General features: G+C 39.8%; 1 protein-coding gene and 1 long non-coding RNA gene across 2 annotated transcripts in view; one reads left to right on the forward strand and one right to left on the reverse strand.

The window, feature by feature from the left end:
* Positions 1-8243: 8243 nt before the first annotated feature.
* On the reverse strand, positions 8244-12265 carry LOC140068978 (uncharacterized). The gene is made up of 3 exons (XR_011848663.1): positions 12098-12265; positions 10584-10652; positions 8244-8350 (listed from the first exon to the last, which is right to left on the reverse strand). It is a non-coding gene; the product is annotated as an uncharacterized lncRNA (long non-coding RNA).
* A 188-nt stretch (positions 12266-12453) lies between these two features.
* Positions 12454-19599, forward strand: part of IGF2 (insulin like growth factor 2) — a 30465-nt gene continuing 23319 nt past the window's right edge. Inside the window, exon 1 of the mRNA XM_072118112.1 lies at positions 12454-12740. Within this exon, the coding sequence (XP_071974213.1) occupies positions 12681-12740 (60 nt within the window). The 5' untranslated portion in view covers positions 12454-12680. The remainder of the gene's footprint in view (positions 12741-19599) is intronic.

Raw genomic sequence — 19599 nt, forward strand, 5'->3', positions numbered from 1 at the left:
TTGCCCGGCAGCACTCGTCCACGTGTCCGTGGTCAGGTGGACCTTGTCAGAAACGGCGTTGGTCAGGGCACGGATGATGTTGTCTGACACGTGCTGGTGCAGGGCTGGGACGGCACATCGGGAAAAGTAGTGGCGGCTGGGGACCGAATACCGAGGGGTGGCCGCCGCCATGAGGTTGCGAAAGGCCTCGGTCTCTACTAGCCTATAGGGCAGCATCTCCAGGCTAAGCAATCTGGAGATGTGGACATTAAGGGCTTGGGCATGCGGGTGGGTTGCACTATATTTTCTTTTCCGCTCCAGCGTCTGGGGTATGGAGAGCTGAACGCTGGTGGATGCTGTGGAGGATCGTGGAGGCGACGATGGGGTTTTTGTGCAAGGGTCCTGGGCAGGGGGCTGACTATCAGCTGACACAGGGGAAGGAGCAGTGGTGTGCACGGCCGGAGGTGAACGGGCTTGGTGCCACTGATTCGGGTGTTTAGCATTCATATGCCTGCGCATACTGGTGGTAGTTAAAGGGCACCTACCACCACGAATCTACCTATAAAGGTAGATCGGGTGGTAGGTGGATGTATGGGACGTGAGGATAGCCCTTTTTAGAGCTAATCCTCACGTCCCCGCTAGCCTAGCATAAACTTTATTGCCCTAATATGTTAATTTAATTAAGCGGCTACCGGGGCGTGGAGTAGCCGGACACGAGGCTACACGGCGCGGCTACTCCACGCCCCAGTAGCTGCTTTCCCCCGCCTACCCTGTGATCTTCGGCGCGCAGCTCCTGGCAGCTGCGCGCCCTCGTCCGAGAAGCCGGAGTTCTGCGCATGCGCAGTAACTCCGGCCAAGATGCGCGATCTCGGGAACGAGGCCGGAGTTACTGCGCATGCGCAGAACTCCGGCTTCTCGGACGAGGGCGCGCAGCTGCCAGGAGCTGCGCGCCGAAGATCACAGGGTAGGCGGGGGAAAGCAGCTACTGGGGCGTGGAGTAGCCGCGCCGTGTAGCCTCGTGTCCGGCTACTCCACGCCCCGGTAGCCGCTTAATTAAATTAACATATTAGGGCAATAAAGTTTATGCTAGGTTAGCGGGGATGTGAGGATTAGCTCTAAAAAGGGCTATCCTCACGTCCCATACATCCACCTACCACCCGATCTACCTTTATAGGTAGGTTCCCTCTAAGCTAGTAGTGGTGGAACCCCTGCTGATCCTGGTTTGGCAAAGGTTGCACACCACAGTCCGTCGGTCATCCGGTGTTTCCTTAAAGAACCTAAAGACTTCTGAAAATCTAGCCCTCGCCGCGGGAGCCCTCGCCACGGGAGCTTCACTACGTGACACATTTGGCGCTGATGTACCTGCTCTGGCCCTGCCTCTCCGTCTGGCCCCACCACTGCCTCTTCCAACCTGTTCTGCTATAGGACTCTCCTCCGTCTCAGAAGCACTGTGTTCACCCGGCCTCTCAACCCAGCTTGGGTCTGTCACCTCATCATCCTCCGATCCCTCAGTCTGCTCCCCCCTCGGACTTCCTGCCCTGACAACAACTTCACCACTGTCTGACAACCGTGTCTCCTCATCGTCGGACACCTCTTTACACACTTCTTCCACTACGTCAAGAAGGTCATCATCACCCACAGACTGCGACTGGTGGAAAACCTGGGCATCGGAAAATTGCTCAGCAGCAACCGGACAAGTGGTTTGTGACTGTGGGAAGGGTCCAGAAAACAGTTCCTCAGAATATGCCGGTTCAAATGCCAAATTTTCCTGGGAGGGGGCAGACTGGGGGGGAGGAGGCTGAGGTGCAGGAGCTGGAGGAGTGCCGATTTCGGTGACATGGGTGGACTGCGTGGAAGACTGACTGGTGGACAAATTGCTCGAAGCATTGTCGGCAATCCACGACATCACCTGTTCGCACTGTTCTGGCCTCAACAGTGCTCTACCACGAGTCCCAGTAACTTGAGACATGATGAACCTAGGGAGTGTAGCTCTGCGGCGTTCCCCTGCTCCCTCATCAGCAGGTGGTGTCTCACCCCACCCAGGACCACGGCCTCTGACCCCTGCAGTAGATGGATGCCCACGTCCCCGCCCTCGTCCTCGTCCTCTACCCCTAGCCCTCGGGTTAAACATTTTGAAAATGAAAGTTATATAACTTTAATTTTTTTTTTTACTTTTTTTTGTGTTTTTTTGTGTTTTTTAGTTTTTTTAGTTTTTTTTGTGTTTTTTAGTTTTTAAAACCAAACAATGCTATCCTATTGCTATGGCTATTTTCTAGCCAAGTATGAAAGCACACTGCTATGCCAGATGAGATGACGCTGAGTTATGAAAAAATAAACGTAAAATAAAAAGGAAATGGCAGACTGTGCCTAATTGAAATCCAACCCCTAATAAATTATCCCACTTCGGTCTTTCCGATGGATATGTGCGTCACTAAGCGCTAAACACAGCGGTCGCAAGTCTCACTCCAAATTCCTCACAATTGGCTAGTATATGCACTGCAGCAAGGACAGCCACCAGCAGATCAACCAGAAATAAAATATATATAACGCTATTGTAGGCGTAAGTAAGCCGTTTGGATTCTCCTTTGGCTATTTTCTAGCCAAGTATGAAAGCACACTGATGAGATGACGCTGAGTTATGAAAAAATAAACGTAAAATAAAAAGGAAATGGCAGACTGTGCCTAATTGAAATCCAACCCCTAATAAATTTTCCCACTTCGGTCTTTGCGATGGATATGTGCGTCACTAAGCGCTAAACACAGCGGTCGCAAGTCTCACTCCAAATTCATCACAATTGGCTAGTATATGCACTGCAGCAAGGACAGCCACCAGCAGATCAACCAGAAATAAAATATATATAACGCTATTGTAGGCGTAAGTAAGCCGTTTGGATTCTCCTTTGGCTATTTTCTAACCAAGTATGAAAGCACACTGATGAGATGACGCTGAGTTATGAAAAAATAAACGTAAAATAAAAAGGAAATGGCAGACTGTGCCTAATTGAAATCCAACCCCTAATAAATTTTCCCACTTCGGTCTTTGCGATGGATATGTGCGTCACTAAGCGCTAAACACAGCGGTCGCAAGTCTCACTCCAAATTCCTCACAATTGGCTAGTATATGCACTGCAGCAAGGACAGCCACCAGCAGATCAACCAGAAATAAAATATATATAACGCTATTGTAGGCGTAAGTAAGCCGTTTGGATTCTCCTTTGGCTATTTTCTAGCCAAGTATGAAAGCACACTGATGAGATGACGCTGAGTTATGAAAAAATAAACGTAAAATAAAAAGGAAATGGCAGACTGTGCCTAATTGAAATCCAACCCCTAATAAATTTTCCCACTTCGGTCTTTGCGATGGATATGTGCGTCACTAAGCGCTAAACACAGCGGTCGCAAGTCTCACTCCAAATTCCTCACAATTGGCTAGTATATGCACTGCAGCAAGGACAGCCACCAGCAGATCAACCAGAAATAAAATATATATAACGCTATTGTAGGCGTAAGTAAGCCGTTTGGATTCTCCTTTGGCTATTTTCTAGCCAAGTATGAAAGCACACTGATGAGATGACGCTGAGTTATGAAAAAATAAATGTAAAATAAAAAGGAAATGGCAGACTGTGCCTAATTGAAATCCAACCCCTAATAAATTTTCCCACTTCGGTCTTTGCGATGGATATGTGCGTCACTAAGCGCTAAACACAGCGGTCGCAAGTCTCACTCCAAATTCCTCACAATTGGCTAGTATATGCACTGCAGCAAGGACAGCCACCAGCAGATCAACCAGAAATAAAATATATATAACGCTATTGTAGGCGTAAGTAAGCCGTTTGGATTCTCCTTTGGCTATTTTCTAGCCAAGTATGAAAGCACACTGATGAGATGACGCTGAGTTATGAAAAAATAAACGTAAAATAAAAAGGAAATGGCAGACTGTGCCTAATTGAAATCCAACCCCTTATAAATTTTCCCACTTCGGTCTTTGCAATGGATATGTGCGTCACTAAGCGCTAAACACAGCGGTCGCAAGTCTCACTCCAAATTCCTCACAATTGGCTAGTATATGCACTGCAGCAAGGACAGCCACCAGCAGAACAACCAGAAATAAAATATATATAACGCTATTGTAGGCGTAAGTAAGCCGTTTGGATTCTCCTTTGGCTATTTTCTAGCCAAGTATGAAAGCACACTGATGAGATGACGCTGAGTTATGAAAAAATAAATGTAAAATAAAAAGGAAATGGCAGACTGTGCCTAATTGAAATCCAACCCCTAATAAATTTTCCCACTTCGGTCTTTGCGATGGATATGTGCGTCACTAAGCGCTAAACACAGCGGTCGCAAGTCTCACTCCAAATTCCTCACAATTGGCTAGTATATGCACTGCAGCAAGGACAGCCACCAGCAGATCAACCAGAAATAAAATATATATAACGCTATTGTAGGCGTAAGTAAGCCGTTTGGATTCTCCTTTGGCTATTTTCTAGCCAAGTATGAAAGCACGCTGATGAGATGACGCTGAGTTATGAAAAAATAAACGTAAAATAAAAAGGAAATGGCAGACTGTGCCTAATTGAAATCCAACCCCTAATAAATTTTCCCACTTCGGTCTTTGCGATGGATATGTGCGTCACTAAGCGCTAAACACAGCGGTCGCAAGGCTCACTCCAAATTCCTCACAATTGGCTAGTATATGCACTGCAGCAAGGACAGCCACCAGCAGATCAACCAGAAATAAAATATATATAACGCTATTGTAGGCGTAAGTAAGCCGTTTGGATTCTCCTTTGGCTATTTTCTAGCCAAGTATGAAAGCACGCTGATGAGATGACGCTGAGTTATGAAAAAATAAACGTAAAATAAAAAGGAAATGGCAGACTGTGCCTAATTGAAATCCAACCCCTAATAAATTTTCCCACTTCGGTCTTTGCGATGGATATGTGCGTCACTAAGCGCTAAACACAGCGGTCGCAAGTCTCACTCCAAATTCCTCACAATTGGCTAGTATATGCACTGCAGCAAGGACAGCCACCAGCAGATCAACCAGAAATAAAATATATATAACGCTATTGTAGGCGTAAGTAAGCCGTTTGGATTCTCCTTTGGCTATTTTCTAGCCAAGTATGAAAGCACACTGATGAGATGACACTGAGTTATGAAAAAATAAACGTAAAATAAAAAGGAAATGGCAGACTGTGCCTAATTGAAATCCAACCCCTAATAAATTTTCCCACTTCGGTCTTTGCGATGGATATGTGCGTCACTAAGCGCTAAACACAGCGGTCGCAAGTCTCACTCCAAATTCCTCACAATTGGCTAGTATATGCACTGCAGCAAGGACAGCCACCAGCAGATCAACCAGAAATAAAATATATATAACGCTATTGTAGGCGTAAGTAAGCCGTTTGGATTCTCCTTTGGCTATTTTCTAGCCAAGTATGAAAGCACACTGATGAGATGACGCTGAGTTATGAAAAAATAAACGTAAAATAAAAAGAAACTGGCAGACTGTGCCTAATTGAAATCAAACCCCTAATAAATTTTCCTACTTTGGTGTTTGAGGTGGATATGTGTGTCACTAAGAGCTAAACACAACGGTAGCAAGTCCCCCTGCAAATTCCTCACAATATGGTACTAGCTGCACTACTAGTGCCAGCAAGCCCAGCCACAAGCAAACAAAAAAAAAAAAAGTATAACGTTATTGTAGCCCTAAGAAGGGCTGTTGGGTTCTTGGAGAATCACTCCTGCCTAACAGTAAGCTAATAGAACACCCTAACGCTTTCCCTGACCAGCAGCAGCTCTCTCCCTAGCGGCATCCAGACACAGAATGATCCGAGCAGCGCAGGCAGGGGCTAGTCTATTCCAGGGTCACCTGATCTGGCCAGCCAACCACTGCTATCGACGTGTAAGGGTACCACGTCATGCTGGGTGGAGTGCAGAGTCTCCTGGCTTGTGATTGGCTCTGTTTCTGGCCGCCAAAAAGCAAAAAGGCGGGAGCTGCCATTTTCTCGAGCGGGCGAAGTATTCGTCCGAGCAACGAGCAGTTTCGAGTACGCTAATGCTCGAACGCGCATCAAGCTCGGACGAGTATGTTCGCTCATCTCTACTCCTTATCAATTAATTAAAAGAACTGTGTGAACAAAGAGGGAATTTACAAAAATGATAGGAAATGAGGACACCGTATGAAATACAGCTAGATTTCCGAGCTATGGCTGTTTGACCAGCAAGTACAAGGTTACATGAATACTCTGACTGTAGATACAAGTTGCATAACGTGTGTGAACTGTTCCTAGGAAAAAGATAATTTTGTATGCAGCCTATGAACCACTGAAAGTGGCTAGATATCTATTTTATTGATTAAATGTTTCTGTTGTCTACTTTTTATTATCATTTTTAATAAGCTGTAGTCATGAAACCTAATATCATAAAATCTAATATCCACAGAATTGGTAAGACCCAATACTGGATTGTGGGGCTCATGGTTTAAAGGTTTGGAACCAGGTACAGTATATACTGATTGTGATTGATAGTTGAGGTACCTTGTTCTTAAATAAGTTTTGAATAATTAGGGTTATCCAGATGGTTATAGGCCACTCAAGCAAAGCTGGCCCTGACATCTTCCCAACATTTACTAATGTCAACGCTGGCCGTGTTGGCTATTAATGAGAGCTAGAGTTACCATTTGAAGAGATTTTCCTAAAAAGTTAAACTTAGGCCTCCTTTAAATTACAATCACCAGTGTAAACAAGAGTGCCTTTTTTCCCTGTATGTGGCCCATGTGTCATCAGCATCATCATGCTGATGACTGGCTAAAAGACATTTTTTGGCTATGACAGTATTTTTGTCTGTCATCGGCTTGTAGGATCTGTTCTGAGTTTAGCTCATACACAATCAGCTCATACACAGAGCCATGTTTGTATGAAATACATACATGGACTAGCCATTGACATAATGGCTACCACTTGTCACTCAAACAACATTCTTCTGCCTTACATAGACTAATGTACTTGATTCCTCATGTTCTGTTGATTTTTAGGGACTGAACAGCCATCCATTACACATTGGTGGTTTGTGAGGAGAATAGGCTACTGATGTCAACTAATTAAATTCCTAAAACTGTGTTTTGATGGCATAATCTGTGCCTTTCAAGACATCGGGTTGGACATACACATTGGGGGATATTTATCAGGGCCAGCTTTTTGGTGTGAGGCCTGGTGTAGAATTAATAACATATGGGGCTGCCCCCCCCCCTCCCCAGTTACATAAGGAGGCCAGAGACTTCTGATATATCTCACAGGAAGATGGGAGAAGAACATTTGTTGGCATACCATGCATTGTGTTGGTTAAACCTTTCAATTTTGGCAGGACAAACATCTAATGTTTATTCCTGACACCCTCACAGCCGATGTTGGAGAGAGAGAAAGATCAGGCATGAAGATTTCAAAAAGTCTTAAAAGTTTTGTTCTAGGGGGGAAGAGGCCACCATCAGATGTATCTGGCAGCAGCTTTTGGCCCTTTTGTGCTTTTGAGCTGTCCATACCTGTCTATGGAGTAAGGCGCTTGGGCTGTCAAAAAAGGGACCATGCAGTGGCTTGATTTCACAGACCAAGCAAGGAGTAAAGGCCTTCAATCTATCCAATGTGAAAGAAAGAAACACAGCATTGCAAAGAATATAGTGTAATAATAGATTTATTCCCCTATTATCATATAAAGACATTCATACTAGGAACTCATTGGTGGCCTTGTCCTCCAAATGAATATCTGATAGATAGCCATGATAATTGAACAATTGTAAGATATGCCATAAACATGTGATCATTATAGATCCATTTACTGGGATTATTATCCATTACAAAAATGAAGTGCTCTAGGAATGTACCATCCCAGTCCTTTTGGACTTAACTTGAAACAGTAATACTTTTGCAGGTGCCGAGGGTCTATTTCTGCAGGTCCAGCTAATGGAACTAAGTTCAGGCAAATTACACCTACAAAGGGATTATAGTGTGTTCCAATAGTCAAAAAAGTCCTGACTCTTAAACCAACCCACATTGATCACATACTGCTGGCATAGGCAAGCTATATGCTATCAATCTTTATCAGCACCTGCATTGTTAAACATCTAGTAGTTTAGTATTCAGGTCCGATCATTTTATTTTTGGTTAAATGCAGCATCTTAATCTCGACATAATAATAAGCCAAGTTGTAATAAGTAAGAGGAGCTAGATAGATCCCAGTGACTCAAAATAAGAAATTTGGGGAAACCGCTTTGTGTTGACTTTTTCTTTCCACAAGTAAAAAGTAAGACACTGGCCGAGGCAATGTAAGAATTTTTTTCTGCTCATTTGTGTTGGTCAAAGTATATAAATACCTGGAACACATTGAAGGCTTTACTGTATTACACCTCTCATATTTACATGCATATTCATAGAAAAGAAACAAAAAAAGTGAATAATTAATCCAAAAATTCCTTGTAGACTTTCTCATAAATAAAAACAAAAATTGTTGTGAACAAAGCAGAAAACTGTTGTAAACATATTATTTTTGTGTGCTATTCCTCTGGCTAAACATTCACTACATGAACTATGATCTGCAGAGTATTTGGCTGCAATTTTATGGAAATTAAAGACCTTACTTGAATTATGTTTTGACTTTTTTTGGTCTTTAGTATCCTAATAACAAAACAGGGAACTTATTCATAGAGTAAAAGAAATAAACACGATCTGGAAATGGAACATGACAAGGAAGTGCTACGAAGGGTGTTTGTGTCATAGACAAACCAAAAATGTTATGAAATACACCGTGTATGTACACAAATTAGTGAAATTGGAAAATAGAAAAATCTGATTTTTTAAAATTTTGTCTTACTATTACAAAATGTTTATATATATACCGTATACATTTTTTCTAAATAATCATAATGTTGTAACATGTGTTTGTATTTGCAACGTATCCCTTACTACAAATTTGACGATTGTTAATTTTTAGCATTTTTTGGTTACTTTTCTTTGTGGAAAAGTAATAGGATTGTGATATATACACTTTGTAGATGAGAGATCTAATAAAATATTATGAAATGGGAAAAAATTTTTTAGGAATTACATCGTTTTTATCTATTAACTTATATTACACCTTCCTGTGATGTAGATAATAAACACAAATATAAAGCGTGGTAGAATTGTATTAAATAATTTTTTAAAAAAATCCCTTACACCTGTACATCAAATACATACAAAGAGGCATTTAATTGGTTTGTTTCTTTATTTTGTATCATAACTTTTTATATTTTTATACTGGAAAACTACAACTGTCCGTGGAAAAGGTTAGAATATTGATTAAGGCTCGGTGAATTTTACCTCTGAACTATGAACCTAAAATTTACTTTGTTCTCTATTTAAGGTCCCTGTCACCTAAATAAACACTAAAAAGTAGTCTGTGAAAAAATGTTTGCTTTTATTTTAAGGTTTTCTCTCAGTTTAAACACGTGACAATGCATTTCAGATTATTCCATTTCTAGTTACATGTACTTGTCTTTATATGGGCCAGAATACACTGGAGGTGACGTTTATAGACATTTAGTGATAAGGTGCGGTAAGATGGCCACAGCTGTATCATATTTTAGCATTTTGTAAAAAATAAAAATATATGATTGATTTATTAAAACGTAGCAGCAGGTTACAGTCATGTTCAGAAACATATCATGCATATTTATCATGTTTTTTAGTTTTTTTTTAGATTGAAGTGTACTAGTTATGCATTTGATGTTAGGATGAATAAAACATGATAAAAACATGTAAAAATAAATAAGTCAATTAATACCTGATTATTCTTTTAAATGGCCATGGACTAGTGGTGAGCTACAGAGTACAATATATTTATAATAAACATAAATATACAGTAATGTAAAAGTAAGAAAATCCAAAAAAGTGAATAAGACAACCCTAATAAACTCATAGCCTAGTACATAGTATATACTTTCATGTATCCTTTCAATTTTTTTTTGCTTATTGATGCTGATACATCTATGAACCGATGGTTTAAAATGATTTCTTAAGTTGATCATATATTATACATCTGGGTGAGAAAAAATGAAAAAAAAATAGTACTTTATAGAATTGATCAGAAAAACATTCAGGAATTTTATAAAAAATAAAAATGTCGCAATATTTCAGAGTTTCAGAGCAGATCCTCACTATGTTCCATGTTTACCCTCTCTCTAACTCGCTGTGTATACTGTGACTACAAGTCATAAAACTCAATAATTGTTTTTACAGTTTTTTTTAACACATAGTGTCCTGCACCCTTGGAACATGTAAGAGAGTGTCGCTCTCCTCAAGGTATGGAGAAAATTTAAGGGGAATTATCTGATTATTCTTATTTATAGACTTTTGTTCTCTACAAAACGGCTTTTTACAAATATTTTTGTTTGGTTACTCTTAATCGCTTTTAACTCCTCTATGATCATTTTGATGGTAAAAGGGTGGAAGGGTCTTTAACATCTATTATATGAAATTCTATTTTTTTGCAACAATTAAAAATAATAATCATAATTTATTCCTTTTTCATTAAATATTATATATATTACTGTTTATTGATTTGCCTACCTTAGAATATTTTCTATTCTTCTTATCCACTTCTGTGTTCTCATAGAGTGAAACTTCAATGATTAAAACCTATAAAACATATTCCGGTCTATTGAATATTGAAATGATAATGTATTGATCGACAGACAGATATGTATAGATAGATATTGTAAAATAGATACATGATAGATAGATGGGAGATATAGATAGAAATCGGTATAAATGGATATATATGAGATGATGGATAGATATAAATTAGATAGATAAAAGATAGATATTGTATATATTAATATTGGCTAGACATATATGTAAGTATTGAAAGATAATGGATAGATAGATATATAGATATATATATATTAGTTAGATATTAGACAGATAGAATCGTTATTATTGTAGAATAAATAATAGTTATGGATAGATAGAAAAATATATTGATATCACTAGATTACTAATACAGTGCACCAACAGTAAATTGATCATTGACTAGTGTATTAATAAATATAGATTTTTGGTTATTTTTTCAGAATGTTATGTGTGAATGAAATATTTAAATTATGAAACGTTGACGTACATATATATAGATGAAATGAAAGATCTATAGAATGTATAGAAAAGCAAAACACTAATATTAGATGCATTACAGGCAATTTTATAGATAGATAGACAGACAGACAAATAGATAGATGGATTATAGATAGATATGGGATAGATAGATAGATAGATAGATAGATAGATAGATAGATAGATAGATAGATAGATTTGATTAGATATATATAGTGATAAATGTCAGACATTGGATGGATTATTAATAAAAGATAGATGATAGATTGTATATATTATATATAATAGATATATATTGTAGATAAATAGATAGTTGATTAGTTATATAGAATGATATATCTCAGACATTGGATATATTATATGGAATAAATAGACAATTATATATAATAGATGGATAACTGAAAATAGATGGATAGAGAGATAGATAGATGATATTGATAGATAGATAGATAGATAGATAGATAGATAGATAGATAGATAGATAGATAGATGAGATAGATATATAGATAGATAGATGATAGATAGATGAGATAGATATATAGATAGATAGGTGATAGATAGATAGATAGATAGATAGATAGATAGATAGATAGATAGATAGATAGATGAGGAACACAGAGTGATGAATCTCAGACATTGGATAGATTATATCTAATAGATAGAGAACGAGATTGTATCTAATAGATAGATTATATGTAATAGATAGATAGTTAGGTTACATATAATAAATAGATACTGTAGATGGATGATAGATAGATCTGATTAGTTATATAGAGAGATGAATCTCAGGTTTTGGATATGTAATAGACAGATAGAAGGTTATAGGTAGATATACACAACGTATACTGACAGTAGATGGATTACAGACAGCTGGTAGGTAAATATTAACTCTATAGGGTGAAGATATGATTATACAGCATAGAGATAACCATCTTTATTCTGCTAATAATCATATCTGTAATGACAGCAATTACCTAGAAGCTGCTATCATCCTGTAAATCATCTCAGCAGCAGCTCTGGTTCCTTCTAGTGCCTGGTGTAGACACCAGAAGGCTGTGTAAGGGTGGCAGACATATGGAAGTGCCCAATTGCTGGCAGATTAGTTACAGTGCAGAGCTGTTACCTCTCCCAGCATAGTACAACAGTCTCAAGGAAACTTGTGAATGAAATCATGAACAATGACTCCCCGATTAGACACTTTCACTACTCTCTTTTTGGGGTGGGGGGAAGGGGTGTGGATGCTCAGGAACATGCCCACTGGAGGGGAGAAGAGGGAGGAGGTAGGGTGTATAAAAGAAAGGGCAGGCTGCCTCCACAGTCTGTCTCCCTAGGACTGGAGCAGCTAACAAGAATCCTATTGTAGCCAGAGTGAGAAGACTCCTCAATGCAGTTAACCATCTGAGTCTCCTCTCTCCATCCCATTCTGTAACCTCCATAGCCCAGCAGTGTGGAGACACCACAGCCAGCATCATCCTAAATACTAGACACAGGAGACAAAAGTGCTTGTACCCTCCAATTCTACAGGAGCTGCTAAGTCAATTACAAATAAGCAAAGACATGGAGCAACTAAGATGCAAGAACAGAAGCTGCACAGCCCAGTCCTGGAGGGGTCTACAGGTAACTCTATGGAGGGCTATTGCTGGGGTGGAGGGGGTAATAAAGTTGGGTTTGCTCCAAAGATACTAAAGCTAAGGGATTCCAGTGCAGCCCTTGCAGCAGCTGACTAGTTAGAAGTTGTACCAGGAAGTGTCAGGCTGCAGAGAGGGCAGAAGGCTTCTTAGGGTTCAGGTGATGTCACCTCCATCACCTTGACGTCATAGCAAAACCTAAGAGCCAGAGCTGTAGCAAATGAAGATGATTGTAAGTGCCTGCATGCACTAACATGGTGCACTAAGATTGTTTGTAATTATCATTGCTGAAAGTCATAGAGCTGATGATTTTTACCTCCTAAAAACAAAGGTGGTGATGACATGACTATTTTGCCCTCATTATGCAAGTTTTGATTTATGGTGGTCGGTTAACTCTTTGTGGCTGCAACTATGAGGTCATTTTTTTTTTAGTTACAATTGTGCTAGCTTTGCTGGGAGTTATAGTACCACAACATTGCAGAAGGAATCAGGGTTGAATTGGTGGTAGTTGTGCATGTCTGTGGATGCTGTCCATTAAAGGATGTTGTTTTCTGGCTCCTTTAATGACAGGTATAGTAAATGATTATCTTTATGCTGACCGTCATGGTTTGCGAGACTAGGTGCTGCTCCAGCTCTGTCTGGGGATGAGGAAAGGGATTGCTGCAAGATAGGAAGGAGGAAAATATGTCTTATCAAAAAGTAGGGAAGAAAAGAGTAAAAGGAGCATAAAGTGCCTATGATTATTACTGTGTATTGTCACTAGAGGGCGTCAGAGGAAAGGGCATTTAAGATAGTCCTGATTTACAGTGTAATTGCCAAGCGTACAGAATAGTCTCAAACATTGTAGTGATGAACCTACAGGTAACAGCGGACGACTACAGGCAGAACTATAGCAGGCGCGTGCATTATTAACCCTTAACTTTATTTACGTATAACATATCCTAACATTGAGATTTCTCATTTGGTTGGCCATACCATTATGATGATTAGTTATTGTAAGTGTGTAATATATATATATATATATATATATATATATATATATATATATATATATATATATATATATATGTGTGTGTTAAGTGTAGCTTTTTACATAGATGTCTCCGAATTAACATTTGTCACATATCGCTAACATGAAGTGTTCTAGAATTGTAGCATTTGTGCCTACATCCTTACATAGATGTGATATGTTTTGCAAAGCCCCTTTAAGCTGGTTATGATCAGGTCTTCCTGCGGTGCTTTTTGGAGCCTTGTAAAACTTTCTTATCAACCACAGGATTCCAGGTGGTTTATAAGCATTATACCTGGATATGCAACCAATGCCTATTACTAACACTTTGCATCCTGTCGGCTCTGTTTGGCTTCATAGTTGGCCAGTGAGAATAATGGACCTACAGCCGAAAGAAGTCGGGCAGAGCTGAAAATAAACTAAGTGAGCGTGGTGCTTTCTAGCGCTCCGTCGCCAATTTCTGTCCTGAGACAACCCTTTAAAGTAACCATTTTTCACTAGATGACAGTCGCTAATGATAATACTAGACTTGATGAATGTTGGGAAAATTTATAGGATGCATTTGAAAATATTGATCCATATTGGTCTAGCCGTAACTTGTATTTAGTGCGTATCTGGTGGGTCATGATCATGGAAGTATTGGAGTTTGTGAACCGAAAAAAGCAATGGAAATTGATTAATACTAGTGACATTTTATAAAATAAGAAAGTGACACATAGACATTGTACAGCAGCAGGCAGGTAGGAAATGTTGTGCTCCCCTCCTCTTCCCCTGTAAATGAACCTCAGCTTACTCTGTCTACATCCCTGAGGCTGCGTGTAATGTGAACTGCAGATGATCTGCGAGTCTTGTGTGTGTGTATTCAGGGCCCCTTGGCTAATTCATTTCTAGGAAAGCGCTTGTTTTCGCTGCCCTTTGAAGTGATGCTTTGTATAAGGATTGTGAGCCCTTGTGACGTGTCTCACAGAGCATGCTTGTTACAGTGTCACAGATAAAACATGCACGCACAGAGTCTGCTAACTGCTGACTCAAGATTCCTAGTAGGGAACTCTTCCCACACAGACACTGAACACATGGCACAGATCTGTCCATGGGTTATATACCCTGCCTGCGGCCATCATTTAACCCTTTCCCTGACAAATACTGCAGTTCTGTTTATTACGCTCTAACAGTGAGGGGAGAGGGGGAGCAAAGTGGAAATGGAGATGGTTTTTCGAGTGCTTTCTTGGAAATGTTTGGGAAATCAGACCAGGTAGTTATTACAACCAAAATCTTCAGTTTTAGCTTTAGTTTGTAGGTGATCTCCATATGAAAAATCAAGACTTAGGTATTGTAGACCAGAGACATGTAGTTCTGAATCTTCAGGCCGATGACAGACCCAAGGTTTTCTCCAGGATTGGATATTCATTCCAATATGTGAGTAAAGCGTAGCCATGATGAGAAAGGCACACACCCACATGAGAATGGATTGACCAAATTATTGTAGAAAGTATGTTGTTACCATGGAGGTTGGTAACTGGTCCAAAATAGTTTTTATCCAGGGACCACAACATTCCCTGACCTTTAATTGGTTACACTGGTTAAAGTATTGGGTGTCTGTCGCAAACATTGAAATAGTCCAATACTTTTTAATCAGGGTTCGTGGAATAGAATCTGGACTATGTGCCCCTCTCCCAATACTCCTACACACATGCTAAAAGGTCTACATTTAGGATAGAACACGGACTCAAGTTTATGTATGTTTGTCATGGGACTGGTATGGCAGCCAACTAATCTCTACTTGGCTAGAAAAGTCCTAATCGTTCCTGTTCCAATGTTCTATGAAGTGGGAATGAGAACAGGGACAGGAACAAGGCCTGCCAATATTGGGACTCCCAATGGTTCTAAATAAGGATACTGGTCTAATATATGTACATTGTAAAGGTAGCAGTGCATGGAGTAAATTGATCACCACTAAAATACTAGCAGTAAGTGTTATGTCTCTGTTGTGTTCCTACAGTATTGCTGGACATGTTATATGTTACCACTGGCTATGTTGTCAGGGAGTATCATTCTCAATATAAAAGTACCAAATGGTTTGGTATTGTTCTACACCTAGCTCCCTGAGTTTGCAATCTGTTTTACCACTTAAGCCAGTGCTCAAAACAACACAGAGTTCCCGTCCTTTACATTAGAATTTACAACATGCGCTTAGTTGCCAAACTCTCTGAACAGAAAGTTATTTCACTATGAGCCCAACATAGCAGTCACAGCAGACTTGCCCGGGTTATTATCTTGGCACATAAGAAGTAAGATCATGTGCGGTATGTGCATAGTTTCTTGCTTACACAGACTCCTTTAATGAAATGCAATCCCTTACCTAGTCATATTCACTTTAGCTTTGTCAGGGTAATGGGTGTGTTGGAACGTAGATTCACAAATGTCTTGGAGATAGAATATCAACAGAGGTTTATTTGTTTCCAATTTTACGCGTCGTTCTTTGATAGTTTTTTAGAAAGTGGGCATGGACAAAAATCAATGAGACAGATTTATACATTGTAGTAGCTCGATCTGGAGAGAAATGGTTCTGTATATATTCATTGGTCTACAATTTAGGCTGAAACCCTGTAAAATTTCTACTTTTAATCTTCATGGTTCTAATTTTATCTACTATACCCAACATAGTTAAGCCAACTTACGAAACCAAAGTACTTCAGAAGTTCAGTGCAGCCTTTTGGGATAGAGCAATCTGGCTCCCATGTAGAAGGGAGCCAATAAGATATTCACAGATTCACAGATCCAAATTTTAGCCTATATTGTCTGAAAATTAACCTTTCACCAGGTTTGGGACCTCTAAACCACCATTATGTTCTTAGCCAATTGGAGTTTTTGGTCTCAAATCTTAGCATACAGACAAATCCATCCATAGGTTTTAACCTTTAGTAATATTTAACTTGTCAAAGATGTGTTGAAGATACCCACATGCTAATGAGTAAAAATATTCCATGTGTCACTCATTTCCACTTCAGCGTTTTGCCATGATTAGTTCTACTGTCAGTAGATAACTTAAATTAGAAAACACATTTATCAATAGGTTTCATAATGACATATACTAAATTATCTTGGTGCTTTCCACAATTGTATCTGAGTTCAAATTTCTACCCTACTCCTGCTTTTTAACATGCTGCCTGCAGATAGGATACTAAATATATAATCTGCTCAACTCCTCCTGGTCTATAAGACACAAACTCAATGTGAGAGTTAGCGTCTCTTATAACATAATAATGTAGCAATATGGTCCCTTAGCACTGAGATAGCTATCCTTGGACAAGACCACTGCTACTGGAGTTATTGCACAAAGAAGCAGATAGATTTTTCATATGAATTACTGGATGTCTCACAGCTGTCCTGTCATAATGCTGAAATCAGGTGGTTTTGAGCCTCAAAAATGTATGCATGGCCACCTATGCCAGAGTGCAGGTGGTCATATCCAAGGACAGTTATCTCATTTCTAAGGGGCACCATGGCTACATTTAAAGGAAATTATCTTCACACAGGTAGATTTTTTTAGTAGCATCAAATTAAAGACATGTTTGAATATATCAGATGAATTAAAATAAATGTCCAAATGAAAATACCACTTTAAAGAGTTAATTAAGTTGGTCACGATCTCTCCTGATTTTCTTTGGTATCCAGAGAATTGTAATGGATATATGTCACTGGAGGGGGAAATTCATCACTAATCACAGAGAGTTCTATGTCTTCTAGAACAGCACATACCACCTTTAAATGGAGGAGGCCAAGCCTGTTCTGTTCTGCACAAGACCGCAGGGATTACTTTTATTTTAGGCACCAATTATACACAGATATTGTATCTAACCCTTTGCTTTACAAAATACTATTTGCTTTACAAAATACTATATGGCACAGTACTGTACAGGTTTTTTCGCTAACTTCACAATGTAGTCAGCCTGCAATAATGCTGTGGTCGGCAGCCAAGATCTCTCCAGCTGTTGTGGAACTGTGCGTCCCAGAAGCCCCTGCCAGCCCGGTCATGTATCAGTCTGCCCATGATAAAAAAATTGTGTCAGCGCGTTATGCCAAATAGCGCACAGACTAGACCTGTTGAACGTGTCCCGGTAACTCCGCCATTTGTCAATGTAGAAATAACCCTTTTCTTACATGACCCCCCCTCATTTCAAGTTGCCTTTGCCTGCAATAACCCAACATATGACACTATAATTTCGGAGTCTCCTGGCAGTCGAGGGGATTTCAATGTAAGCAAACGACTTTTAAATGAATAATTTAAGTTTTGGTTCAACTCATATGATACTTTAGAGGGTACAGTATGTCCTTTAGCTTTTAGGGGGGAACGAATGGAGAGTATGTAAAAAGGACGAAAGGGGAGACAAACCATAAATGCTACTTTGGAAACAAAACGCCCCTTCATCATATTAGTGTCCCCAAGGAGAGAATATTCAGGCAAAACAAGTGAAAGCAGCCAGAATAGCGAGCTAAGTGATGGCACGTCGCCAGCTGAAAAAGTCTGTTGTTTGCTTGTTTCATTCTGTTTTTCTTCCTCTTTCTCTCCCAGTTGCCTTCTCTCTGCAGTGATTGTTTGGAGAAGGAGAGAGAGAGCGAGCAGAGTTGGAAAGGCTTCTGCATTGTTGAGCAACAGGGAATAGGGGGCATATGAGGGAACCTTTAACATGCAGGAGTAGCAGCAAGTGAGCAGATGTTGCTGACTCTCCCCTCCGTTTTATCGCTCTACACCTTTAAATTCTTTTCTCCCTTTGCCGACCTAATTGTGAAGCAAAACACAGACGGCATCATTTGATCCAGAGAAAGTTTAGGATTGTTGAGCCAGGAGGAAAAAATTGCTGGAGAAAAACAGATGATGTGCATGGCTTTGTCAGCTAAATGTGCAGGTAGTTGGGGGAAATTCATTTTATTTCCAATTGAAATGATTGATGGGAAATCTTATAGGAAACATCTCTTGGCAGCCGCAATAGGGGAAGGGGGTATTTCCATAAACCAGATGCAGTGTAATAGGATGTAATGTATTATTAAGTTGATGAATTAAAGATCTTCTGTGTTTCTTTTAGAAGAAGTTATAAAGTGGAGTTCCCCCTTTAAATTCAGGTCAAAGTGTTTTTCTGATTCCATTAAGGGATTCCTACAAACTAATAATACACCCAAAGTATTTTTTTTCCTAGGATTACTTTTTAACCATGTGTGTCTAATTGATTGATGTAGGATCTATAGGGACCCCAAACAATCAGGATAAAGGGGGTTCTGTTCCCCCCTTTTTAAGAAGTAGCTATTGGGTAAACAATGTGGCGGCTCCTGGGAAAATCCCTTCAGTGTTTAAATTGGACGGCACCAGTCACTTGCTAATTTTGTACCATGTAGTGCCTGCCAAAGATTTTTGACCTCCATTGGCAGGGTAGGTCATGAATACTTTAGGATTTCATTGCACTCTGCGTTGTGCTATTCCTCTATTTATCTCCTTAAAGGACATCTACCACCAGGATGAAGGATTGAAAAACAAGCACACTGACATGTGTGGGCCCCCTCTGGCAGATCCTATGTTCTTTTAGTTTCTTATGCCCTTGTTTTGACAAAAAAAGGCTTTAAAAATTATGCAAATGAGCCTAAGTGGCTCCAGAATCCATAGCTGTTAATTGAGCCCGAAGCACCTCAGGTTCATTTTTTTTTGTATAGACAAGGTCATAAGAAACTAAAAGAAGGACAGATCCTGCCAAAGTGGACACACACCAGCATGTAAGTGTGCTTGGTTTACAATCCTTCATCCCGGTGGTAGATTCCTTTAAGTTTCTATGAATACATTGACAACTGG

Source organism: Engystomops pustulosus, chromosome 7 (assembly GCF_040894005.1).
Source record: "Engystomops pustulosus chromosome 7, aEngPut4.maternal, whole genome shotgun sequence".
Classification (NCBI taxonomy): Eukaryota; Metazoa; Chordata; class Amphibia; order Anura; family Leptodactylidae; genus Engystomops; species Engystomops pustulosus.